We start from the raw sequence: 25,984 nt of genomic DNA on the forward strand, positions 1-25,984 counted from the left end.
TCACTGTAGGAACATACCGACATGAACTTCTTACATATTTCACTTTTAAATACTAGACACCCTACCTTATGGCGTACAGGGCTTACTCAGGACGACTTTTAATGTTTGAAAGAAGGGTTCCTTCCTGTTAAAGTGTTAGCCTGCAGATTTAAAAGTTGCTGCAGGAGGCTATACATTTAGGCCTGAAGCCTTTTTCTGGTCAGAGTGGTAGAAGGCATACTGTGTGCTGTAGTCCACATGTGACATCTAACTTTACTTGCGATTTTTGCATTTTCCTGCACTATGTAGTAGGTCTACAGGAATGTTAAATGTGCTAGTTGGGTATTAGGCAATTTTGCCTGTTAATAATAGTCCAACCACATTCGGTAGGACTGGGCAGAAGTGCTCCTGTGTGCAGAGTTAAAAAACACCAGCACTCAGCAAAACAACATGGAGGTTGTTTCTTACACTATTATTCCAGAGTGTGCCTTTCATTCATCTACAAGTAAACACGAGAAGACATTAACTTGCACTGTGAGGTGTGGCAGCATGGATTTGTCTTCCTGAGCATGATGAGTACCCCAGGTGTAACACTGATCTAACAGTTTAGGCCTGTGCATTTTCTGCCAGTCTCTGCTTTCAGGTAAATTGTCGAAGAAACACTGTCTCTTGTTCCTCTCATCTCAGATTGCAGGTTACATTGTTCTTCTCCCAGCTGCCATTGCACATGTTTCCGGACCAATCAAATTGCTTATATACTAAGCAGTATGCCTAGTTCATCACCTCATGATTACCCAATGTTGCATAACATTCTGGAAAATGTAGCATAATCTTACATGACCAGTGTGAATTGTACAACGCAATACCTGGCAGTAAATGTGAGTAAATGGGACTGTTCTCTGTACTTAATCAGAATACAGACTGGACAGCTCTCAAGACGGGGATGCTGCAATAACTGAGGTATCCTTTTGCATGGAACGTTTAAGGGAATATAACAAGGTGAATATGCATGTGGGTATCCTGGTGCAAGAGGCAGGTGAGAGTGTATGGCATTGCAAGTTGAAGATTTTTTAGCCCATCCTAGTGCAAAAGGACCATAAAAGGCCAACGTATGCTGAGGCTCATAATACTTTGCATCATATTGAGAGCATTAGCCATAAATGGCTGGGGTCAATACTGTTGTCTCTCTCTAGTTAACATGTTAGATTCTTTCTTTTTTTGTTTTCAGTGAATCATTTTTCAAGATGAAGGGCGATGACCACATGTTCCTTTTCAGCAAAATCAACTGTGCCTAATCTGCACTTCCTATAGTACTGTTTTGTCGTGAACAGTCCGACTGAAGTCAACAACTTTGATCTACACAGCGCAGGGATAGATATTCCTGTATGTGGCTATTACAGAAAAGGTTTTCTTTTAACTGCCACATATTCATTGCAAACCCAATGTGCTGCGAGCAGCAGAAGCATCCTATATTTGTATGCCCAACATTATTTCTTTTCTTTTTCTTTAGGAGAGCTTGTGTTCCAGCTCAAGAGAAAGCCTCCTGACCATGATCTACGGACTAATCTGATGGTAACAGAAAACAAGCCTTTTAAAGGGAAGGAGAAAGATGATGGGTCTGGCTATGGTTGCAGTTTGCCTCCTGAGAAGCTTCCCTACTTGGTAGAATTAAGCCCTGGTAAGTCATCCTTTACCGCTCTCTATTCTTGGCTCTATAGCTTCTTTACAAGGATTGTTGAATGCACTTGTACAGCTTGCCTTTTTGGGGGGTTTGTCCCTTATTGTTAATGCCTCATTTCTTTTCTTTTGATTTATGGGTATGGTGTTAAGTTGCAAATCCGCAAAACACCACAGTACATATTATTGACAAAAATGCCCCTCTAAAAGAATTTTTTTTTACTCCGAAGAAAATATAATTGTGCCCATTTACAAATAGTAATCTAAACAATTTTATGCCAAAAGTGTATACATTCATAAAAAGATTCTTTAGAAACGACTTGTATTTCATGCTGATGCAAAGATTTTGCAGCACTCTGGAAAGAGTTTACAAATGAGCATATTTGCTTTTAGCGCTGTAAACTTCCTCTGCTCTTGAGTATGTACTTTTGACTAGTTGACTTTTAGTGCCTACATGATTCAAAGGTATTATTTTTTTTAAACGTGTGGCATTTGTTGAAGTGGAACAAAAGCACAGCATTTCTACCACAGCACTGGAACAATGTTGCAAGTTATTTTGTATTTATCTGATAGTAATTTCTAGCCGCAGATTCCTTAATTTAGATTATCCCCTGGAGTCAGAGTGGACTGGATCTGGAAAATGTTCGAGCAGTACCCCTGGCTGCCTGTATCTGGTTGGCATTGTTCGGCTCTGTGTCCCCGTTGTCTGGTCTAAAAGTGACGTGTGCCATACCTATAAGGCTCCACATGGCATTCTTTCTTTCTTTTCCGAGCCAGATAACGCTGATCCAGTCTGATCTACCTCAGTCGTTTTTTGACTGATCTTTTCTGACTTTAACTTCTCTTTTTGAGATTTTACATCTCCTGGTGTGAGGATGGCACAAAATAAAGCATCTTATTTCAAACCATGTGGGGGCTTTTCCTAGCAGATGTCTTGCTTGGTGTTTTTATGGTGCCTGCAGCTGGGACATGACTCCAAGGCATGTGAGGACTGCTGTGCTATGCATCACAAGACCCTGAGGGAGTGATCCATTGAGCTCTTTGCTGCCTGACGTTTGTCAACTCTGCAACGTTTGAGTTCCCGGGACCGTCCACAGAGCCCCTCTCGACATTCGTTGTCTCATTCAAAGTCATCGCAGAAGTCTGGAAAGCCCCACAAACACAAGAAGTGGAAGTCCAAGCGATCTTTGACCTCACTGCGTCTGTCAAAGCCATCCAATGAGACAAGGGAACATTGGCACTCCAGTTCCAGCGGGTCCTGATCCTGGGTCCGCCCCACACTTCCCTGTAACCCGAGTGACACCCTCCGAGCTAAAATAATTTGATGAGGCCATGTGCCTCATTTTCTGGTGGCCCGGCCCCTCTGGAATACCTTTGGGCCCCCCAGGACCACAATGGTGGGTTCGCCCTCTGCACTGTTCGGGTCGCATCACTGGATCCAGAGCGGAGCTAGCAGCGAAACTGAGACCTTCCCCGACACCCTCTCCAGGGCCGATGCCCTTAGCGATGCTCATCGTTATACCCAACTCAGACCTCGAGCCTGATGGGCGTCGCCCGACGCCGTGTCCAACGCCAACCAAGGACTTTCTTCATGAAGTGGAGCTAGTGCCTTATTTGATGGATAGACCTGGTGAGGGAGACGTTTGGGTGGGGTCTATGACCCATATGAAGATGATCCGGTTGAGAAGCTGGACAAGTGGTACAGGTTGAGACCAGTGGGTTGGACACCTCACATAAAACTGGCCTGGTTTCCCTTCCTACTGTGGCTACGGAAGAGGGAGCCTCGTTTGCAATGGTGGTGTGCAAGTCAGCTGAGGTCCTGAACCTTAACCAACCCTCAGTGGTAGTCAAGGCTAATGTCTTGACTAAGGTGCTTCAGCTAGAAGTCACCCTCTCAGAACCTATACTCTCATTTAATGAAGCCCTCATGCATGTCCTACTCGGCCTGTCGCAGGCTCTGCACAGGAGCAGGCCAGTGGCTCCCTGATTGCCCGCAGCCATCGCCCACTCTTGGGGATCCCATTTTCCTTACCCAGCACCCCACCCCGGAGAGCTTGGTGGTCCAAGCCTCCTTTTTCTGATCTACATTGAGTCATTCCCCACCCTTCCACCAGATAGGGAATCCAAGAGGCTGGACACCTCCAGTAAGCAAATGTTCTGTTCCACCATCTTGGGCACTGCGGTCGGTGAACACTGCATGCTTATTGGACTGTTAATGTCATACACTATGGGATTCGGTTGCACGTGTTCTGCCTGTGGCCTTGGAGGAGGCCCAAGCCATATTCTCCCAGGCAATTGCTGATGGGAGAGATTCAGACAAGTTCAACATAAGATGCGGGCTTCACACGGCTAACTTGCTGGGCAGAGCGAATTCCTAGTCAGTGGCTATTTGGGGCAATGCCTGGCTTAGAACCACTGGCTTTTCGGGAGATATCCGAGCTTAGCTCCTGGACTTGTCTTTTGATGTCTCCCATCTGTTTTATGAGAAGGCGTACTCAGCTCGGGAAGCTTCACCTCAAGGACAGTATGGATGTACCCAGATTCTTGGGCCTTTTTATGGCCCCTTGCCAACTCCAGTCTGCCTTCTCCCTCTTTCGTGGCCACACAAGGGTTTTCCAACCGCGTCTCTACACTGCCAGCCACCATGGCCAGCAAATTTTGCAATCCTTTTCGTGAGCAAGGATGCCGTTCCCACAGACCACATGGGACTGGCAGCCTGAAGTAGTGCCAGTTAACCACCTTCCCTGGAGCCGCAGCCCACAAACCACATTGGTTTGCACACCGACCATCATGGGCATCAAGTGGGGAGCAGGATACGCCACCACCTGCACCACTGGGGTCTCCTCACCTAGCACCCTGTTGCAGAGTATCTAAAAAAAAAAAAATAACAAGACACCTCTTTGGCAGTGTAAAAATAGCTCTTTACTATCGCAACAGGGAGCGTGGAAAGTCCACACCAGTAAATAGCCGGTCTCAATCTGCTGCTTCACCAGCATTTTTTTTATACAGAGTTGAACAATGGGGATTTACAAAAGGTCATAAAATAGATTACTAGACAGTTACACATTGGTACACAATTATAAAACAACATGGTCACCTGTGACCCTAAACTTTAACCTAATTCTGTACACATCCTTTATTGCAGTTTCTAATAATGCTTGACAAAGTATTCTACTTTTGAATGCTTGTGTATTTAGTTTGGGTGCATGTTTGTTGGTATGTGTGCTTTGTCACTGCTCCGCTAAGACTTCTTTTCAGATTCTTTGTGTTATTAGCTAATTCGATCTCATGCTCCTATTCTTCAATCATCTTCAATCGTATTATTGTTTAACTACACTTGCTGGGGTGCTTGTGTGCTAAGGCCATAAATTCCCTTATGTTTGCTAAACACAAGTTTTCTTTTATCTGTGACCTTACAGGTGATGCCTCTGTTCCAAAGTAAACTCTTCACCTCTTCCGCATCATCATAAGTTTTTGGCCTGCACTGTTCTTTTACCACGTATAACTGTGTGATGCTCTCACTGTTTTCTGCTGTTTCTCCGCATTTTCACATTTCCCGTATAAGCGTATAATACAACAAAATGTTAGGAGAGCCACAATAGTTGGTAACAAGTTTCCTAACAATCCCGGCATCCAGGATGGCAGCAATGACCACCGCTCAATGTGTTGCCCTGAGAATCTACTACTTGTGTTGATGTCCAAATTGAAAACATGCCTCCTACCTTTGTGCCTATCCTTCTACAACTTGCTAAGAATAAGCGTTTAATACAATTAAATGTTAGGAGAGCCAAAATAGTTGGCAACAAGTTTCCTAACAATCCCAACATCCAAGATGGCAGCAATGACAGCCACCCACTACACAATTTACAGAAGAAAATGGTAGATGAAGGAGGTGTCCCAGATAATTGGTTTAAAGTCTGTATAGCCTCTGACAAAGTTCCATTGTCTGCATCATTTGCTGGGATGAAAGTACTTCAATCAGATCCAATTTTGGCAGTCATAAGGTCAAGTACATAGTGCTGCATTATCTACATCCTCATAGCACTTAGCTCTTCCTTTATGGCATTAAACCGATCCTTTGTAGTATTGATGCACTTGAGCAATTCCCATTGATTAGTTGCCTTAGCCTGAACAAGTGGCAGAATGCTTCCAAAGAAAAACTGCATCATTAAACAATTGGTACTCTTTGAGAATATCATTCCAAGTATTGGTGCCATAATACTCTGCAGTTCGTTTCCTTTGATGATGGTGTAATAAAGTTGTTGGATGGCTCTTGGGGTGTTCATGTAAACTTGATATATTTATTCCGGGAGCTACTAAGACTGGTGTGCAAGGTGACGATTGAACAGAGGCCGCCCCAGTTTGGTGGTAACTAGGCATACAGTAGTTCTTCACATTGCCAAGAGTAGTCCATGAGGCTGAAGGTGCCCTCCCCTGTATGTTGGAGTTATCTATTGTGGCTCTACCACCATTAATGCGTCCTACATTAAGGGCCAGATGTAGGTAATTCCGATTTACCGACTCTTAAATACCGACTCATACCGAATCGGTATTTAAGAGTCGGTAAATTGGAAGAAGGCAGATGTAGGTAAAAAATTACCGATTCTGTAAGAGTCGGTATTTACCGATTCTGTAAATACCGAATCGGTATTTCACATTGATTCCTATGGGCCTTGAAGCCTATAGGAATCAATGTGAAATACCGAATCGTTATTTACAGAATCGGTAAATACCGAATCCTGCAAGGGTGCAGGGGGTGTCACTTTGACACCCTCTAGCACCCCAAGTACAGGCATGTGTGACATGTGCACACACACATACATGCCCTAATAGGATTGGGTGGTAAAATACCGACTCTGAAGGGCCTGTGGCACTCTTTGGAGTGTCACCTACATATGGATTTACAGAATCGGTATATTTACCGATTCGGTAAAATACCGAAGTGGTAAATTTACCGAATCGGTAAATATACTGATTCTGTAAATTCAGACCCACCTACATCTCAAAAGCAAAATACCTGTCGGTAATGGCCGAAATCGGCCGTTACCGACCGGTATTTCTCTACCTACATCTGTCCCTAAATGTGCAGTTTCCTCTGAAACATAAAGAAACAGAAGTTACCCTACAGGAAAATTCTATATCAGAGTGCTATTATCATGGACAAAAAATTATCCAGTGACTCTAAATCATAGCCTAAGAACACAATCTGGGGGTGAAGATTTTACTAAATAACTATTACACTCAGTGGGCAGGCATGTTGCTCCTGAAAAACTCTAAATTTAAGACCATCTGAACCCATTCTACAGTAGTAGGATGACCTTTTTCCTTCATGAGTGATATCTCATCCTTAATGTCCTGTCTATCTGTTAGAATATATAAAACGTCTGCTGAAGAGTCATATTTTGTGGAATTGACTTGCGAATGTGCCACTCTGACATCTGTTAATTGCATTTGGGCCTTAATCCTACAAAAGTAGAAATGCAGCAGACACAGAACTGTGCTTGGGGGTACTTCTTTAGTTGAATGTAGCCCATCTGATCCTGTGGTATGAGGAATTTGAGAGCAGACAAAACATGATTTGTTGGTACTTTCTGAACCTATGACTGACATATATTGAGACCGCATATCTTATAACCTGATATGAACACTATGGGTCATATTAATATGAATAGGAAGTTCTCTTTATAGGTGTGTGAGATTAGAGCTAGAAGATACGTTGCTATGGAAGAGAAACAATAGAAAAAATAGCTTTAGGAGACAAAAAAGAAAAAGGAAAACAAAAATACTTAACTCTTGTGCTGTTTTTCTAAAAAATTATCCAAAGGCAGTGGGGGGATATTTTTTTACGATGACAATCTCCTCCCCCCCCCCTCCTGTTCCATTTGCATAATCTATGATGTTTGGCGTGATACTGGATTCAAACAACCATCGCTGACATGATAACAAGGTTTCCTGGCTTCTACCTTGAGGGCAGTGGTAGTTACCATTGTCACTAAGTGGGGTCCGTCAAATCAGTGCTGCCTTGATTTCCCGACAAAGTTGCATATGAAGACAGATTCTCCTTTGTGCACAATTGGGTGGTTGACTTCAGCAAAGGCGCACTTCTCCTTCCCTTTGGTTACCTGTTTAGAAGTAAACTTTACAGCCTTGAAAAGTTTGTAAAGGTAAATATGCATTTAATCATTTAGGATTCCCGATGAGGTTTTGTCCTGTATATTACTTCTAGTTAATGAGTCTACCTGTCACTATCTGGTAGGGTGTCAGGTGATTGTCAGAACTAGGCATGTTTCTAAGGGAAAAGAGTGCCAGTGGTAGGCAATAAAACCAATTCGTTTGCAATGTAGCACATAGCTTGCTGTTCTTACTCTTGAATAGGCCTTTTAGTCGCTCAACAATGCCATTACTTTAAGGATGGTACACAGAGGATAATTAATGTTATTCTAATATTGTCATAAGATATGTGAAAATGTGTATTAACAAAGTGTATGCCATTGTCAGATCTTATCCTTTCTGGAATGCCCCATCGTGGAATCACTTCAGGAATCAGAAATGTAGCAGCTGAATCTGAAAGAGACTGTTGGTTATAGATTCCTTACCTTAGAATTACTCCCAGGCATCAGACTGCATCTGGAGATTTTTTTTCTCGGCAGTACCCCTACACGTTGGTAGGTGGCGTCGGTTGCCTGCGCCCATCATCGTGGTCGCCGGGATGACGTTGTGGTGCCTACAATGGTCACAAGCACCAGGGAGTTGGGCAGATCTAGTGGGTGTCACACAGACAGTTCATCAGGAGATAGCATGGTGGAACAAAACAAACATAACACAAGCCAACTTTTCACACAACCAACTCCAACAGTGACCATCACGACAGATGCCTCCCAGATAGAATGAGGAGCACACATGGAAAACCTCAAAGTAAGGGGTTTGTAAACACAATAGATGCCGTAAAGCACATCAATTTCCTGAAGTTGGAGTCCGTGTTCCTAGCCTTAAAAGCCTTTCAGAAAGAGCTCTACGGAAAGAAAGTATTAATACAAACAGACAACACAAGCACCATGTTTTACATAAACAAGCAAGGGGGGGACACAGTCTTTAGCACTCTCAACTCTAGCTAAACAACTTTGGAGATGGGCAATCCCAAAGAACATAGACATAATAGCAACACTCCTTCTGAGCAGACAAATGTCATCATCCCACGAGTGGGAATTCAATCAAGTGGAACTCCACAAAATGTTCAAGAAATGGGGAACTCGCAAATCAACCTATTTCGAACACCCCACAATGCAAAATGCCTACACTCGCATCCAGGCAACCTTACAATCAGTCCCTGGGGAATGCGCTATGGATAGACTGGTCAGGGTTATTTGCTTACACTTTTCCCCCTAATACTAATTCTCCAGAGGGTGATAAACAAGTGCAAGATCAGCCACATGACAAGGATTCTCATTGCATCACAGTGGGCGAGACAGACGTGGGTCTCGGAGATAATGGAGATAACTAAGGGTGGGTGCCAAATTCTGTTCCGCTCCAGAAACTTGCAAAATTTCGGCATTTCCGCATTCCGTGGGGAATGCGAACATGTCGAAACTTCCGCAATACGCGGCGAAACGGAATTCGGGGGCATGAAGTAATATTAAACCTCACCAGGAAGTGTGACTAGGAGGCTGCTTTCTCCTCATCTGCTGCTCTGATCGGTCTCTGACCTCTTTATAATCAAGAGGCATGTGAACTTGCATAGGAACGGAAGCACTTACAGATATAAATAAAGCAGGTGTCAGAGTTGAAGCTCAAATTCAGTAACACATTAATCAGCTCAAAAAAATTGTGGGCACTGTTGAGGCTAGGCAGGTGTGCTTTCTCCCCATATCTACTGTCTACAACTAGCTGGAGTCCTTGATGGAGGTCTTTGCATCAATGAGTTTCTCGAGCGCAATCCCTGTGTAGTTCCTGTGACCAGGGGGCTGCTTTCCCCTCATCTGTTGCTCTGATCAGTCTCTGACCCTTTATAATCGAGGCATGTGAACTCGCATAGGAACGGAAGCACTTACAGGTATAAATAAAGCAGGTGCCCGAGTTGAAGCTCAAGTTCAGTAACGCATTAATCAGCCCAAAAAATTAGTGAGCACTGTCGAGGCTAGGCAGGTGTGCTTTCTCCCCATACCTATCATCTACAATTAGCTGTAGTCCTTGATGGAGGTCTTTGCATCCATGAGTTTCTCGAGCGCAATCCCCGTGTAGTTCCTGTGACCAGGAGGCTGCTTTGCTCTGCTGGGTCTCTGACCCTTTATAATCAAGAGGCATGTGAACTCTCATAGAATCCCCGCCCATTCGGCCCGCCCCACAAACACTAGCGGTATGCAACGTCTTCCCGCCATTTCCCCACTATGATGGACAGCTCACTCAAGGGACTGCGGCAGGTTTCGGCGTGGTGACAAAGTTACAGACACATATGGTCACTGGAGACAACTCTTCTGTTCCTTTACGCAGCTGTAGTGTAGGAAAAAGGCAAGCACTATACATCTACCCAACGAGGTAGCACTAGTAGAAAGTACTCCAGTTGAGTAGAGGTATGGCACAAAACTGTGGCATCTTCTTGGTAAATATCAGGGCATGATTAATTCTGGCACGATGCTCGTCTGCCCCAGACTCCCTGAGAGTGACCCTGCAGTGACCCTGCATAGATAACAATGGGCACAGCAAAATCTCCACGAGCACACGAAATTCCGCGTGTTTGCAGCGATTTCTTGCCGTTTCGCAGAATTTTTGTGGGAGGCAACTCCGCAAATTCCGCCCACCCCTAGAGATAACTCAAGTAACAGTGTACACATTTCCAAAAAGGCAAGACCTAATAACAATGCAAAACGGAAAGGTACTTTACCCAGAACCCGAGAGCCTAAGCCTGGCGGCATGGCTTCTGAGGACTTGGAATTTACACACCTCAAAGTGCCAGAAAGCACAATGGCAGTGCTAAGAGAAGCTAGAATACCAATGACCAGAAAAAGTAACACAGCAAATGGACAAAATACTCTCAATGGTGCCTTAAAAACATCTTTAAAATCACAAGGGAAACAACAGTTCTAAAGTACCTAACTCATTTTCTAGAAAGTAAACTAAGCTCCACATCATTAAAAGTACACTTAGCAGCACTTTTAGCTTATACAAGAGGCGAAACCGGGAAATGTTTTTTCACTTCTCACGTGGTCAAAAGGTTCCTAGAAGGAGCAAAAAGAATAGCACCTCCAAAGATGGTGACGGCACCCACATGGAACCTGAATATAGTGCTCGCACAGCTGATGAAAGCACCATTCGAACCACTACACAAAGCAATGCCACAAATGCTCACGCTAAAAACAGCGTTTTTAGTAGCAGTTACATCTCTACGTAGAGTTAGTGAACTGCAAGCACTAATAATGCAGGAACCCTACTTCCGAATTCACAATGACAGGATTGTCATGAGAAGAGATCCACATTTAATGCCAAAGGTGATATCAAAATTCCACATAAACCAAACTATAGAAATAACAAGTTTCTTTCAAAAACCAAAGACACAAGCAGAGAAAGCATTGCACACACTTGATGCAAGAAGAGCAGTCATATATTACATTGAAAGAACCAAAGAATACAAGAAAACAAAGCAATTCTTTGTATTTTTGCTGACAGCCTTCTAGGACGACCAATAACCAAAAACACCATTTCAAGATGGTCTGCACAAGCCATACAGTTATGCCACAAACGAGCAAGACAAACATTATAAGGAGCACCACAGGCTCACTCAACAAGAAAAAAAAAGGAGCAACAGTCTCTTCTAGCAAATACTCCAATTTAGAACATTTGCCTAGCAGCATGGTCTTCAGTGCACTTGTTCACAAAACATTACTGTGTGGACAATCAGATGAATAAAGAAGCACAAGTTGGACAAAAGGTCTTACAACATATATTCACAAACCAGCGCTCTTCTTCCACCCCACCAACACAAGACTAGCAAACCGCTACAAAGTCTATGCATAGCATGTGAATCCAGAAAAGAATCACGCAGCAAAACGTATAGTTTCTTACCTGCTGGTGTAGTTTTGTAGCTTGAAGAATTTTCTGGATTTCCTAGCAAACCCACCCTCCTCCACCAGAAAGAATCTGAAGATGGCGACTAAAGGTGGGAGCGTCGATGTCACAGAAAGACAGCAAATGGTGGTATGTCGATGCCCGCCAACAATAACCAAAACAAAAGGGGAAAAAATACTACAATTCCGGACCCAACCACTAGATGGCGGAATAATGCACAGCATGTGAATCCAGAAAATTATTCAAGCTGCAAAACTACACCGACAGGTAAGAAACAATACTTTTTCCTCCATTTTTAGTCACTTTCAAGTAGTGACCGCTCTTGCACTTTTTTTTCTCAATATGTAGTCTTCCATGTAATGTGCTCCGAATAGCTATGCTATTTTCCCTCCCTACTCTTATTGTTTTCACTTTTCTACTGATGATGATGATCTCCTCATCATTTTCAGATGTGACTGTGGAATTTCCTAGGTCCAACTGGGTCCTAAACCTATGTGTTTGTGGGTGTGGAAAAGTCGTTTAAATATAACCTTTCTCAAACTAAAATTATCAACTTGAGGATTTATTTTAGCCAAAGTGTCTCATTTTTCAAACTGTGCTGAAGTAGTGTTGATAGTTAATTTGGTAGTTATGTGGTTTAGTTGACCATCATATATCTCTAAATCCAGAGGCAAGATTGTCCAGTGGCAATCACAGGGAAAACAAAATTATCTTTAAAAGTAAACTTGAGCCAGTCGCTGCAAATATGCTTAAAAGCTTTTAACAGATTGTAGAATTTATAACTTCCTCTATATGCTAGGCCTCGTTATAATTATTCTGTATTCCGCTGCACACGTAGAATGTTCTGGCTGTTAATCTTAAGTAGCACTCAACCTTTTAAATAGATGTAATGCCAATTTTACAGTCATATAACATTGATCCTTATCCGGGCCGTGCTCATTGCACTTTCATGCCTTAGTTAAAATAATTTCTGCCCTAAAGAACAGTAATTAATTTGCCTTCCCTACACTTATTGATTATGTTGATGAGTTTGTGAATATATCAATAGAGAGTACTTCTCTGGAAAGTATGGTTACTTGGTAAGTAGCCCTTCTATTTGTTGTCTTTCTCAAATACACTTTTTTTTAATCCAAAGCTGTGCCCAAAGCGGGCAATGAATGGTCTTAATGTAGGGATGTTTTGAAGAATGGTGATTTGATTATGTTAATGTTTTTGTGGTTGTTAGGGATAGTTATTCATGGTCAACTTCTTGTAACCTTTGTCTTGTGGCTGATTCAACCACGTTGTTATTCCTTAAGCTGGTTTCTTTCATTTCCTTAATTTATAATGTTGGGATCACCTAAAGTCAGTTGCATTTCAGCGAATGCAATGGGCCCTATTACATACCGTTTTGAGCCTGATCAGAGTGTGCATGATAAAATACAATTTCTGTAATTTAAGATGTGTGTGTTTTAAAGTTTCACTCTTTACTCTTTACTATCTTCTTTCTCTTCCTTGTCCTCCTCTGCATGCGCTACATTGTCTTTGTTCTACTGATCATGCCTTTATCTTGATCCGGTCTGTGCATGTGTGCTAACCCCAGGAAGAAGGAACCATTTTGCCTACTACAACTATCACATGCATGAAGGTAACTACGTTTTTTATTTATTTCTTTTCATGTAAAACAAGTAGGTTATCTTTATAACTGGCAACTAATAGAGAAGTAAGTTGATGTATGTGCCCATGAAGAATTGAGCCTTGAACAAAGTAAACAGTCTGACAATTGTAGATTTGCAAATGGGGCTTTGGTTCTTCTCCTCTGCCATTCCACCTCTATCTGTAGATGGAATAAACTTGCTAAAATTGTGTTTTACTACTTCCTGAAAGAGTCATCTTTATGCGAAATGATACCTGGTCAATTTCTTTGTGCATGTTTCTCCCTCTTTCCTTTACACTTATCAATTTTTACATTTCATTTTTTATGCATATTTTTTGGTCATTTGATAGCTATACACTAATATGTATGGGTTAATTTTCCTGTATCATGTGATAATATCCATCTACCACTCCTCTTCGATGATCTGACCTAAAAAATATCATTGTCCCTTTTATGATTAACTGTGTTCATTTGTATTTTTATTTTTTCTTTACACATACAATCGCGTACTACATTTTGGCCGGGCCCTCCCTGAAAGACAAAACCACACTCCCAGCTGTTTTGTTCTAGTGCATTTCATATAGTGTCTGCATTATAAGCGCCTTCCTGGCGTTAAAGGTAGCATCATGAGGTAGAAAGGGCAGGTCAGCTCCCTAAATCATTTTACAGAATCTCTAGAAAAAGTGTCCTGTCATCCCCAAAAAACCAAAGGCTATGTGCTAAAACTGTTGTCACTTTCTCCATGGCTACCGTGTCGCAAAGGTGGGCCATTCAGTCTGTTGCCTGCCTCGCATGGCGAGTATGGCCTTTAATGCTGTGACTAGGGCCAATGTGTTTGTTTTCTTTCTCTTTGACAGGTATGAGCAATCACCCCCTCTAGCCCCTACCACCCAAAAGGGAGGTAGCCCTAGTATAACAACTCCAAGTTCTTATGTCTTTGAAACTCAAACATCTTGTCTAGTTGTCAAAGGATCTCCTCCAAGTATTTGATAATCTTTTGACAGTACCTTATTAAATGCACAAAGGTACCTGTTGTAATGCTGCCCCTCCATCCGCTGTTCCCTTCCCTTTGTCCCACAGGGCCAGTTTTTCTTGGGTGTGGAACCAGTACATGAGTAGTTTATATTGTTTTTCTTTCCCTTAATGTTGCAGATAGATGTGGGTCAAGTCATGTTTCCTATAACCCCCCAAAAAAACTAAATTAGACTGGTGGTACAGAATACGAATGTATTCGTATATGTGTGAGTTCATGCATGGTATGAGTGTGTAACACTGTCTCACATTCATTTAAGTTAAAAGCGATCTATTCCTAATTGCTAGTGTGAGACTTGGATGGTCCAGATAACAGCTGAAAGAGCCATTGGCAAAAAACAGCTAAAAGATGTTGACCAGAGGGCGGATAGAACATTAAGCTCTCTAATAAGCTTCATTACCTGTTTTTAACAATAGCAAGGCTGCTTGTCATTATTCAAAATATAATCCTGCGACCATAGGCATTTTTAACCCCCCACCCCCTTTTTAGGTCTCGCCTGTCGATGCGCATGCGCATCGAGCAAGCGAGACTATAGGGGCTCATCGACTCTTTATCTAACTTGCAAGGAATCGTGGCGATTCCTTGCAGTGCCCGTGACTTTTAAGCTCAATGCGCATGTGCATTGAGCTTAAAAGCGCGTGCACAGCCGCCCGCATTCCTCCGACACCTTTGAAGTGAAGCTTAGCTTCACTTCAAAGGCCCGGCTTCTTCACACCCACATGCCGCTCTGCCCCGCTCCGCCCCCTCCCCTGAGTCAGCACTGCAGAGAAAGCCGCCTCACGCTTTGAAGCCTGTGCATCGGCCATTATCTTTCGCCTTCCTTCTCGCTCACTTAAAATGGCTTTCCAGTCACCACGGGTGGCGGCAACACGAAGCGCAAGTCTTTTGTTGCTTCGAACGAGATATGCAAGTAGCCAGCCTGAACGCCTCACCCCGGATTCCTCTGTTTGTACACGCTTGATATATTTTATTCCTGCAGTATTTGTTAGGCTTCGGTGGGAGAAATGACACTCATTTCGCGTACACAAATGTTTTTTTGAATCTGAGCATATTTATACAGAAGCCCTTGTGTTGTATGGAAATGAGATTAAACGTGTATTACCACCTCCGAACCTTATTGTTTTTATTCTTTTCTATTTGCCTCGTACAACGCATTTTGCACCTTCAATACAAGAACTATCGCATATGGCTACACGTCTAGGCAGGAGGAGTACATGATTTCGAGAATGCCCTATTAAACTGCATTATTTTGGCGTATACCATAAAATCGGTGCAACTCCCACGGTCTGACTACCAGTTACAGTCCCCAGGGGGTTATTTCTCCATAAGACCCTAGTACTGTTCGTGGTCTTTGCAGTTGTGTCGCACGTGCATTCGGCTTCTGTGTACGACTCCGGCCTCAGTCTCTACCTGGGGGAGGGGGTGGGCTGGGCAGCTCGGTTCTCCTGCCTGTGAGCGTCGCACGCACTATGCTTGTCGCAGCTCTACACAATGCTTGTCGCAGCTCTACACATTTCACGCACCGGGCGCCACGTGTTTGAGTATATCTCACGCACCCTGAATCTCGTACAGGCATGGTACCGGTGTTCACCTCACACACTTTGTTTTTGAGAGTCACACACAACACGCTTATGTTTCCGAGTATCTCACACTATTCCTGCGTCTGTGAGCATCTTCCATGTTATTTTTTTCATTTATTTTATTTAATGCGATTTTATATAGCGCGAATATTATCCAAGGTGTCAGAGCGCTTTACAGGGGCATCACAGGCACACACCAGGCGTCTCGAGAGCGTCAGACTCGCCCATACTCGGCGTCTATCTCACACCCGTGTGTGTGAGCCTCTCGCGCTCTGAGCGGTTCACACGCACTGTACACGCTCGTATTCTCACACCAGGGTTACCCTGTGTGGTAAAATCACACACAGGGCTCGTTTGTTGGCACCTCACACCAGTTTCCCATGTTAAACGATCTTTTCCCACCTCACACTTCTGTGTTTCTATTCCTTCTCCACCTTCCCGTGTGTGAGGAGCCCCACGCGTTACATACAAAATGCTTCATGTGTTTGTCTCCCACATACTTGAGTTTGTTGTGCTTGTGTTGTGAGCATCTCATGCACTGCTCTTTTGTGACCTCGTGCGGTGTACTCGCTTGGAAATGTTTCTCACAGTTTTCAAGTATCTCCCTCGGGCTCTCGTGCTGTGTTCATCGCAAACACCACACTTCTGAGTACCACCCACACACAGCCACCTCGTTCTGTATATCGAACTATGCTCATCATTGTGCATTTCCCGCTCCACATCAGGGCTTCTCGCGCGTGTACCTGTATCTCACACACGCCCGCGCATCCTAGCATCTGGCATGCTGCAAGCTTTTCATATTTGTAAGGTTCTCGCACCGTGCGTCTCCTTTTGCACCTCACTATGATACAGGCGTGAGGCGTCTCATAACTCACTCACCCTCACTCACACTGACTCACACTCAGTCACTCTCACTCACACTCAGTCACCCTCACTCACCCTCACTCACCCTCACTCACCCTCAACCCCTCACTCACCCTCACTCATCCTCACTCACCCTCAACACCTCACCCTCACCCACCCTCAACCCCTCACCCTAACTCACAATAACCCTCCCTCACCCTCACCCTCACTCACTCTCACTCTCACTCACCCTCAACACCTCACTCACCCTCAACACCTCACTCACACTCAACTCCTCACTCACCCCCACCCTCACTCACCCTCAACACCTCACCCTCACACAGTGCAATAGGTCTCACAGGATTTTTAGTTAAAGCTTTTACAAATGTTTATTGCTTTTTTGATTTGTAATTCTTTAGCATTGGCTACAAAAAATAAAAATGCAAAAGATTTACAACAAAAAACCCATAAACAATTCTAAATGCACTAACTCTAATGCTGCGAGACCTATTGCATTTCCAATGCTTGTTTTCTTTTCAAGTCCAACCAAATAAATACCCATAAGTGGGTTTGAGCCCACCCATTACCAGTGCAAATATACTAGGTGAGGACTCACTTATGAAGCATGCTGCTTGGAAATGTGATTGACAGTCCGCTAAAAACAGGAGTTCAGCCCACGTGACAAGCAAACATGCCCTACTGCAAGATGGCCGATATTGGCCTTGCGTTTGTCATTACTCTGGCTTGTTTTTTAGGTCTTGCCTACGCAGCGCCCATGCGCTGCATATAGGGTCCTTTAGCCGTCGTTCTGCTCTTTTTCGAAGCACATACTAGTGCTTGTGGCGGCATCCACCTGGCGGGAGTGCGCAGGGGCGTGCCACAAGCACGAGTATGTGCTTCGAAAAAGAGCAGACGTCTCGACATCCTTGCTCTTTCACTTTCGTTCGTGGTAAGCGCATGCGCGCATCACTCGCGGGCTAACCTCCTGCTCCCTACCTCATCTCCCTCTCTCTCCTTGCCCACACCTCCCTCTCTCTCCTCGCCCACTCGCTCCGCCCTCTCCGTCTCCTTTTTGAAGACCGCTTGTTTTCTTTCCATTATTTATTCACCTCTTTTTTTTTTAACCATCCATGTACATTTAAAGTAACTGCCTTCGGGCTACACAATTCAAAGCCAGTAGTTTTTAGGGCTCGGACTCCTCCCCAGTGAAACTGGGAGGAGTTTCGAGAACTAATGTTAAAGGAGAAAAAAAAGAAGTATCTCCTAGGGCCTTGGTGAGAGGAATTCCACACATTCCTTAGCGTTTTCTGTCATCTGGTCAGTGATTCGTCTTCCCTGTGCTGTGTATGTAGTAGCCTTGAAGTGATAGGCTGTAAGTAATTTACGCGTGCCCGATGTGGCATTTTGTGTGCGAGAACGAGCATGGCAGAGTGATTAATCTTAATTACGAGCTGTCAGAGTGCCCGTGTAATGCAAGCCAGATGGTGCGAGCGCGTACACCATTGCATGCAACAGAACAGTGACACGGTAAGCTCGCAGATGTCCTCCCTCTCTCCTCAGCGCCCCTCCCACCCCCTCTGAGTCGGGAAGCATGGCCTGTGTGTACTGGGTGTACGCAGGGGCGACGAGGGACCCCCCCCCCCCCACGTCCTCCTTTCCAAATTCCTTTCTAGCTGAGCGGAGCCTGCGACTGCGGACTGCGAGCATGAGCTGCTCCTCCCGGCCCCAGCCCCTCCTCTCCTGTGAACTCTGGAGTCTGCAGATTGCACCGGCGGCCGTCCCCAGCAACTTTAAAGGTGAGTGTTGTGTCCTCATGAAACGTAACTGGTGCTCTGTAAAGCGCTCTGATACCCGATTCGGGTCAAGTTAGCGCTATTTAAAACTCGGCAAAAAAAAAACGGACGTCAGTGATTTCTTGTAGAGAAGCGAACACTTCACACGAAAACCTACAAGCCACTGCAGAACTCCAGCCCTGGTGGAGAAACTCTGCACCCTCCTCCCCACAACAGACACACCCGGTCTTCCTTCAGCCCCAGTCTATGTATTAGGGAGTCCAATATACACTGAGTGTGGCCGTAGTAGATTAGACGCCACTGACTGTTTGGGCGGGAGCACATCCGTTTGTGGACAGCAATGGGCCAATATTTCATCTGTCAAGGGACCTAAACCTGCCCCCACGCTGATGCTGCGGAGTTACCTCTAAATGCATTTTGGGTTTTGCCGCCTTGTATAATAGGGTAATACAGTTTCTGTAGAATGCGTTGTTTACAGCAATTTTTAAAGGTTCCTGTGAGGTTCGGTGTCAGTTGTGTGCTCGCCGTGTGGAGCGAGTGAAGTGAGCACGCCCAACTCCTATATTTCGAGGGGCCGAATGAAATCCATTGCAGCGCTATCTCTACCTCTATTATTCCCCGAACTCGTGCCAACCGAGAGTGTCGTACCTCTTGGGGTTCCATTACAGCGCAGCAAGAATCTACTAAATGCAGTATTCTCTAATGACTCGAGGCGTGCATTCCTCCCCGGGGCCAAGGTAATTAATTTTATAGAACCTTGTTACGCTGTAACGCTTTAATAACATGCCGGTAGTTTCATGCATTTGGGGCGCCCTGGGCAAATGTATTTATGGGGTCCTTGTGCGGAAAGTTGGAGTTCTGATAGTTTCAAGATTTATCAAGTTCTTTGCAGAAACAGAAGTGTGAAATCGAGCCGGAGGGAAGTGTGCAGGCCCACCCAGTTGGAAAATATTTCTTGACAACAGGAATTTTTATTGCATTTATATTCTAATGAGAAACAGATTTTTACCTTGTAATGTGACAGAGGTAGCTGCACTTTTCTGAGAGGAATAGAATTCGGGCCTTGTTCACATTGAAAACGGAATAAATCCCTTCTGCCTGGAACAAAGTAAACGTTTCAGAGCGATATTTGTCTTTTATTAATAAGCGCTGGTGGGCAGATAGTTATCCAGGCCCTGTGTGTTTCATCATTTGCGCTTCATTCACAGATTAATGATCGGAGTGGGCATTTCAGCTGCATTTGAATTCCATTTGATTATGTACATATAATGTGCATTTAGGCGACTTGCTAATTGTGTCGCTTGTGTGCCTTTTGGTTTGTATGTCTTGCACTTATTTTGTGCTCTTTGGAGTTTATTTAATTTACTTGTATATCTGTTAACTAGTTTCTGTCTCCTCTTTGGTATTATGTAGTACGTTTGAGTTTTTGGTGCATGGGTGTTGTCATTTGGGTAGATGTGTACAGTTTCGTTTGTACGTATAGCATTTATTGTGTTTGCTGCTTATCTTTATATTACAGACGGTACATGTGTGTATGTTTGTGCCAGTTGTCCTTTATACCATTTAATATGTATGTGACATTTAGCGTGTTGGAGTGTGTGACGATTTCTTTATTGGGCCTGCCGTTAGTTTTTAATTTTATGTCCACGCTCTGCTTGCTGCTGAGTGTGTGTGTGTGGTATTTCGAGTAGAGTAGTGAGTAGAGTAGTGAGTAGAGTAGTGAGTAGAGTAGTGAGTAGAGTAGTGAGTAGAGTAGTGAGTAGTGAGTAGAGTAGTGAGTAGTGAGTAGTAGTGAGTAGTAGTGAGTAGAGTAGTGAGTAGTGAGTAGAGTAGTGAGTAGAGTAGTGAGTAGAGTAGTGAGTAGAGTAGTGAGTAGAGTAGGGCGTGGAGTAGTGAGTAGAGTAGTGAGTAGTGAGTGCAGAGTAGTGAGTAGTGAGTGCAGAGTAGTGAGTAGTGAGTGCAGAGTAGTGAGTAGTGAGTGCAGAGTAGTGAGTGCAGAGTAGTGAATAGTGAGTAGAGTGGTGAGTAGTGAGTGCAGAGTAGGGAGTAGTGAGTGCAGAGTAGTGAATAGTGAGTAGAGTAGTGAGTAGTGAGTGCAGAGTAGGGAGTAGTGAGTGCAGAGTAGTGAATAGTGAGTAGAGTAGTGAGTATTGAGTGCAGAGTAGTGAGTGCAGAGTAGTGAGTAGTGAGTGCAGAGTAGTGAGTAGTGAGTGCAGAGTAGTGAGTAGTGAGTGCAGAGTAGTGAATAGTGAGTAGAGTAGTGAGTAGTGAGTGCAGAGTAGGGAGTAGTGAGTGCAGAGTAGTGAATAGTGAGTAGAGTAGTGAGTATTGAGTGCAGAGTAGTGAGTGCAGAGTAGTGAGTAGTGAGTGCAGAGTAGTGAGTAGTGAGTGCAGAGTAGTGAGTAGTGAGTGCAGAGTAGTGAGTAGTGAGTGCAGAGTAGTGAGTGCAGAGTAGTGAGTGGTGAGTAGTGAGTAGTGAGTGCAGATTAGTGAGTAGTGAGTGCAGAGTAGTGAGTAGTGAGTAGTGAGTAGTGAGTAGCGAGTAGCGAGTAGCGAGTAGCGAGTAGAGTAGTGAGTAGTGAGTAGTGAGTAGTGAGTAGTGAGTAGTGAGTAGTGAGTAGTGAGTAGTGAGTGCAGAGTAGTGAGTAGTGAGTGCAGTAGTGAATAGTGAGTGCAGAGTAGTGAGTGCAGAGTAGTGAATAGTGAGTAGAGTAGTGAGTAGTGAGTAGAGTAGTGAGTAGTGAGTAGAGTAGTGAGTAGTGAGTAGAGTAGTGAGTAGTGAGTGCAGAGTAGTGAGTAGTGAGTGCAGAGTAGGGAGTAGTGTGTGCAGAGTAGTGAATAGTGAGTAGAGTAGTGAGTAGTGAGTAGAGTAGTGAGTAGTGAGTGCAGAGTAGTGAGTAGTGAGTGCAGAGTAGGGAGTAGTGTGTGCAGAGTAGTGAATAGTGAGTAGAGTAGTGAGTAGTGAGTAGAGTAGTGAGTAGTGAGTGCAGAGTAGTGAGTAGTGAGTGCAGAGTAGGGAGTAGTGTGTGCAGAGTAGTGAGTAGTGAGTAGAGTAGTGAGTAGAGTAGTGACTAGTGAGTAGAGTAGTGAGTAGAGTAGTGAGTAGTGAGTGCAGAGTAGTGAGTAGTGAGTGCAGAGTAGTGAGTAGTGAGTGCAGAGTAGTGAGTGCAGAGTAGTGAATAGTGAGTAGAGTAGTGAGTAGTGAGTGCAGAGTAGGGAGTAGTGTGTGCAGAGTAGTGAGTAGTGAGTAGAGTAGTGAGTAGAGTAGTGAGTAGAGTAGTGAGTAGTGAGTAGAGTAGTGACTAGTGAGTAGAGTAGTGAGTAGAGTAGTGAGTAGAGTAGTGAGTGTGAGTAGAGTAGTGAGTGCAGAGTAGTGAGTAGTGAGTGCAGAGTAGTGAGTAGTGAGTGCAGAGTAGTGAGTGCAGAGTAGTGAATAGTGAGTAGAGTAGTGAGTAGTGAGTGCAGAGTAGGGAGTAGTGTGTGCAGAGTAGGGAGTAGTGTGTGCAGAGTAGTGAGTAGTGTGTGCAGAGTAGTGAGTAGTGAGTGCAGAGTAGTGAGTAGTGAGTGCAGAGTAGTGAGTAGTGAGTGCAGAGTAGTGAGTAGTGAGTGCAGAGTAGTGAGTAGTGAGTGCAGAGTAGTGAGTGCAGAGTAGTTAATAGTGAGTAGAGTAGTGAGTAGTGAGTGCAGAGTAGTGAGTGCAGAGTAGTGAGTAGTGAGTGCAGAGTAGTGAGTAGTGAGTGCAGAGTAGTGAGTAGTGAGTGCAGAGTAGTGAGTAGTGAGTGCAGAGTGAGTGCAGAGTAGTGAGTAGTGAGTGCAGAGTAGTGAGTAGTGAGTGCAGAGTAGTGAGTAGTGAGTGCAGAGTAGTGAGTAGTGAGTGCAGAGTAGTGAGTGCTGAGTAGTGAGTAGTGAGTGGAGTAGTGAGTGGAGTAGTGAGTAGAGTAGTGAGTAGAGTAGTGAGTAGAGTAGTGAGTAGAGTAGTGAGTAGAGTAGTGAGTAGAGTAGTGAGTAGAGTAGTGAGTAGAGTAGTGAGTAGAGTAGTGAGTAGAGTAGTGAGTAGAGTAGTGAGTAGAGTAGTGAGTAGAGTAGTGAGTAGTGAGTAGAGTAGTGAGTAGAGTAGTGACTAGTGAGTAGAGTAGTGAGTAGAGTAGTGAGTAGAGTAGTGAGTAGAGTAGTGAGTAGTGAGTGCAGAGTAGTGAGTAGTGAGTGCAGAGTAGTGAGTAGTGAGTGCAGAGTAGTGAGTAGTGAGTGCAGAGTAGTGAGTAGTGAGTGCAGAGTAGTGAGTAGTGAGTGCAGAGTAGTGAGTAGTGAGTGCAGAGTAGTGAGTAGTGAGTGCAGAGTAGTGAGTAGTGAGAGTAGAGTAGTGAATAGTGAGTAGAGTAGTGAGTAGTGAGTAGTGAGTAGAGTAGTGAATAGTGAATAGAGTAGTGAGTAGAGTAGTGAGTAGAGTAGTGAGTAGAGTAGTGAGTAGAGTAGTGAGTAGAGTAGTGAGTAGAGTAGTGAGTAGAGTAGTGAGTAGAGTAGTGAGTGCAGAGTAGAGTAGTGAGTAGGACATCACAGGCAGCAGCTGTGCAAGCTTCTTACACTCACAAGGAGACCACAGGCAGCTGAGGTGCAATCTTCTCACACTCACAAGAACGACATCACAGGCAGCAGCAGTGCAAGCTTCTTACACTCACAAGAAGGACATCACAGGCAGCACCAGTGCAAAGTTCTTACACTCACAAGGAGACATGCCAGCAGAGGTGCAAGCTTCTCACACTCAGAAGAAGGACATCACAGGCAGTAACGGTGCAATATTCTCACACTCACAAGGAGATCACTGGCAGTACACACCACATGAACACACTCCACAACACATAGCAACAATACATTGGCATTTATAATGCCATTAGCTCAAACTCAAATAAATCCGAGCCCGATTGCATTTCTAATGCTTGTTTCTTCTGTCAAGAGTTATATTTCCTGTGTATTGACAGTAAATAGAAATTCTGTCACTTTTTAAAGACATTTGTCTGCTCAGAGGTGCCCAAACATTTCTATTGAAAGTATATCTAATGGTTATTTTTTCAATTTCGAATGTCTTTTTCAAGCGTATGACCACCACGTTTAGGAGCCGTGTTTTTTTTTTTTTTTTTTTCATTTTCGTGGCATATGCTTACAGTAAAAAATAAACTACGCAATCACAGCACCAGCAAGCCTGCCAAGGCCATTTCTATGTGATTTGCCGATGCTTGTTCTACTGCGTGTTGGTTAGGTGATTGTAAAGTGCTCAGTTGATTAATTGGGCATTGATCGCTCACCACATTAAAAAATACATAAGTCGAAAATAACAGCAATTTTCATGAAACGTTTTAGAAGCACTACTTTCATTGTGACCTTGTTAATTGTATTGCTTTGCGATGCCTCAGAACACTCTGGTTTCAAATGTTGTACTATGATGAATATTTTCTGTTTTAGAAAGTTCCATTAATCTTCGAGGCAGATGTTGGCAGCGCTGGCCAGAAGTAGCATCCGCAAGTTTACACAAGTTGTTTCCTCAAAGCATTTAGTAACCCTGCGCCTTACATTCCACTTTTCCCTTTCTCTGTGACTTTGCTTCCACCATCTCAGTGCCCCTGAAGTGATACTGGGCGCGAACGTGTGTGTCCTTCGCGAGATAAGTATTTTGATAGTTCCTTGACCCGAAACATCGGTACTCTTGAGAAACAATAACGTTTTTTTTAATATTTCTTTTTATTAAAGCAAGGCATCAACAAAATACAGCTGTGCATATGATAGAAGAGGGCAGTTCACCAATGCAATACATATAGTGCAAAAATATTAGCGATGGGGGGAAGGGAGTGTATGGTACAAATGACGTATAAATTCACAGTCCAAGATCATGGGGAAAGAGGAACGTCAAGTTCAACAATAGCAGGCGGTGTACAGATATCCCCCCTATATTGGTTCCAGGGCCCCCAAAAACTGTTCCATTTTCGAGGGAGACCCCTAGCCAGGTAGACAGTTTTTTCACGGATCATACACCAATCCATACTTTCTTTCCCTCCGTCTATTGTAGGCGGCCTCGCAGAATCCCACAGCTGTGCAATATTTCGCTTTGCAATCATGATCCCAAGAGTGACCCATCTAATTTGTGCAGGGTTGAGGTCTGTAGGCTCCCAAATATTTAATAAACATCTCCTAGCTTCTGGCCGGAGCTGTACCCCCGTTACTTCTTGCATAACAGCATGGACCCCATTCCAGTAATCCACCATATGTCGACATTCCCATAGTATATGGAAAAGCGTTCCCACCTGACTACACCCACGTTTACACAAGCCATCGTCCGAGAACCCCATTATAATCAGACGAGGACCGGTAACATAAATCCTATGTAAAATCTTTAATTGAACGAGTCTCAATCTCGCCAGAATCACGACTTCCTTAGGGGAAGAAACCGCAGATTGCCAGTCTTCATCATCTATTTCAATACCCTCCTGCATCCATTTATTTCGTAGTTCCCCCAATTGATCAGTTCTGACATTTATCAATTTTTTGTAAATGAGTGAGATGGTCCTTTCTGGTAAATGCCCGTCTAGTATTCGATCTTCCAATGGGGATGACTTGCGTATAATTTCCCTCTCGGGGGCTTTCGATTTCAGAGCATGCCGCACCTGTGCATAGCGAAAATATTCTGTGTCATTCAACTCGTATTCAGTCTGCAATTCCAAAAACAACTTCGTTTTCCCCTTCACCCAAACATCTCCCACAGTAGAAATCCCTATCAAGTCCCATCTGTCGAAACCTTTCGTGTTCCACAACCTGCCCAATCTATCCGAGCCAAATAAAGGGGTGGCCATCGTCAAACAGTCCTTCCATCCCAATGAACAAGTAACATCATGCCATATACGAACAGCCACTCTAGTAGGGCCCGTTAAACTTTTCTCCACAGATCTAGCATACAGCGCTCTGTTGTAATTACCACCAGGGAGGAGCCATCTATCCATTGCATAGCCTGGATCCGTAGTGGACCTATATGTTCCGTGATTTATAGCCCCCAACTGAGACGCCCAGTAGTATCGTTTAATATCAGGGAGGGCAATTCCCCCGTCGTACCACGGGAGCGTCAACTTGGCAAGCGCTATACGTGAGCGACCCTCCCAAAGCAGAGTACGCTGCAATCCCTCCACCTCACAAAAGTAACCAGCTGGTACTACATCCAGAATGTTTTGAAGGGCATATAAGAACTGGGGCAAAGACATCATTTTAAACAGGGCCGCTCGTCCCAACAGCGACAGCTTCTTCCAACTCGCCACGTCGCTCTTCAATCGGGCCAGTGGATTAAGAAGGTTCTTATCATATCGAACCGCGGGGTCAAGTGAGACATAGATCCCAAGATATTTAA

The 25,984-nt window shown here is 44.1% G+C and overlaps 1 protein-coding gene across 14 annotated transcripts in view; it reads left to right on the forward strand.

Moving 5' to 3' along the window:
* AFDN (afadin, adherens junction formation factor) overlaps positions 1-25,984 on the forward strand; it is a 1,642,835-nt gene that overhangs the window by 360,649 nt on the left and 1,256,202 nt on the right. For 8 of the 14 annotated variants that reach the window (XM_078648839.1, XM_078648842.1, XM_078648848.1 and 5 more), the window contains exons 8-9: positions 1,490-1,657; positions 13,298-13,342. In XM_078648839.1, coding sequence (XP_078504965.1) covers positions 1,490-1,657; positions 13,298-13,342 — 213 coding nt within the window. The remainder of the gene's footprint in view (positions 1-1,489; positions 1,658-13,297; positions 13,343-25,984) is intronic. The other 6 variants (XM_078648844.1, XM_078648846.1, XM_078648851.1 and 3 more) reach the window with 1 other exon arrangement.

The sequence above is a fragment of the Lissotriton helveticus genome, chromosome 6, assembly GCF_964261635.1.
Source record: "Lissotriton helveticus chromosome 6, aLisHel1.1, whole genome shotgun sequence".
NCBI classification, from domain to species: domain Eukaryota; kingdom Metazoa; phylum Chordata; class Amphibia; order Caudata; family Salamandridae; genus Lissotriton; species Lissotriton helveticus.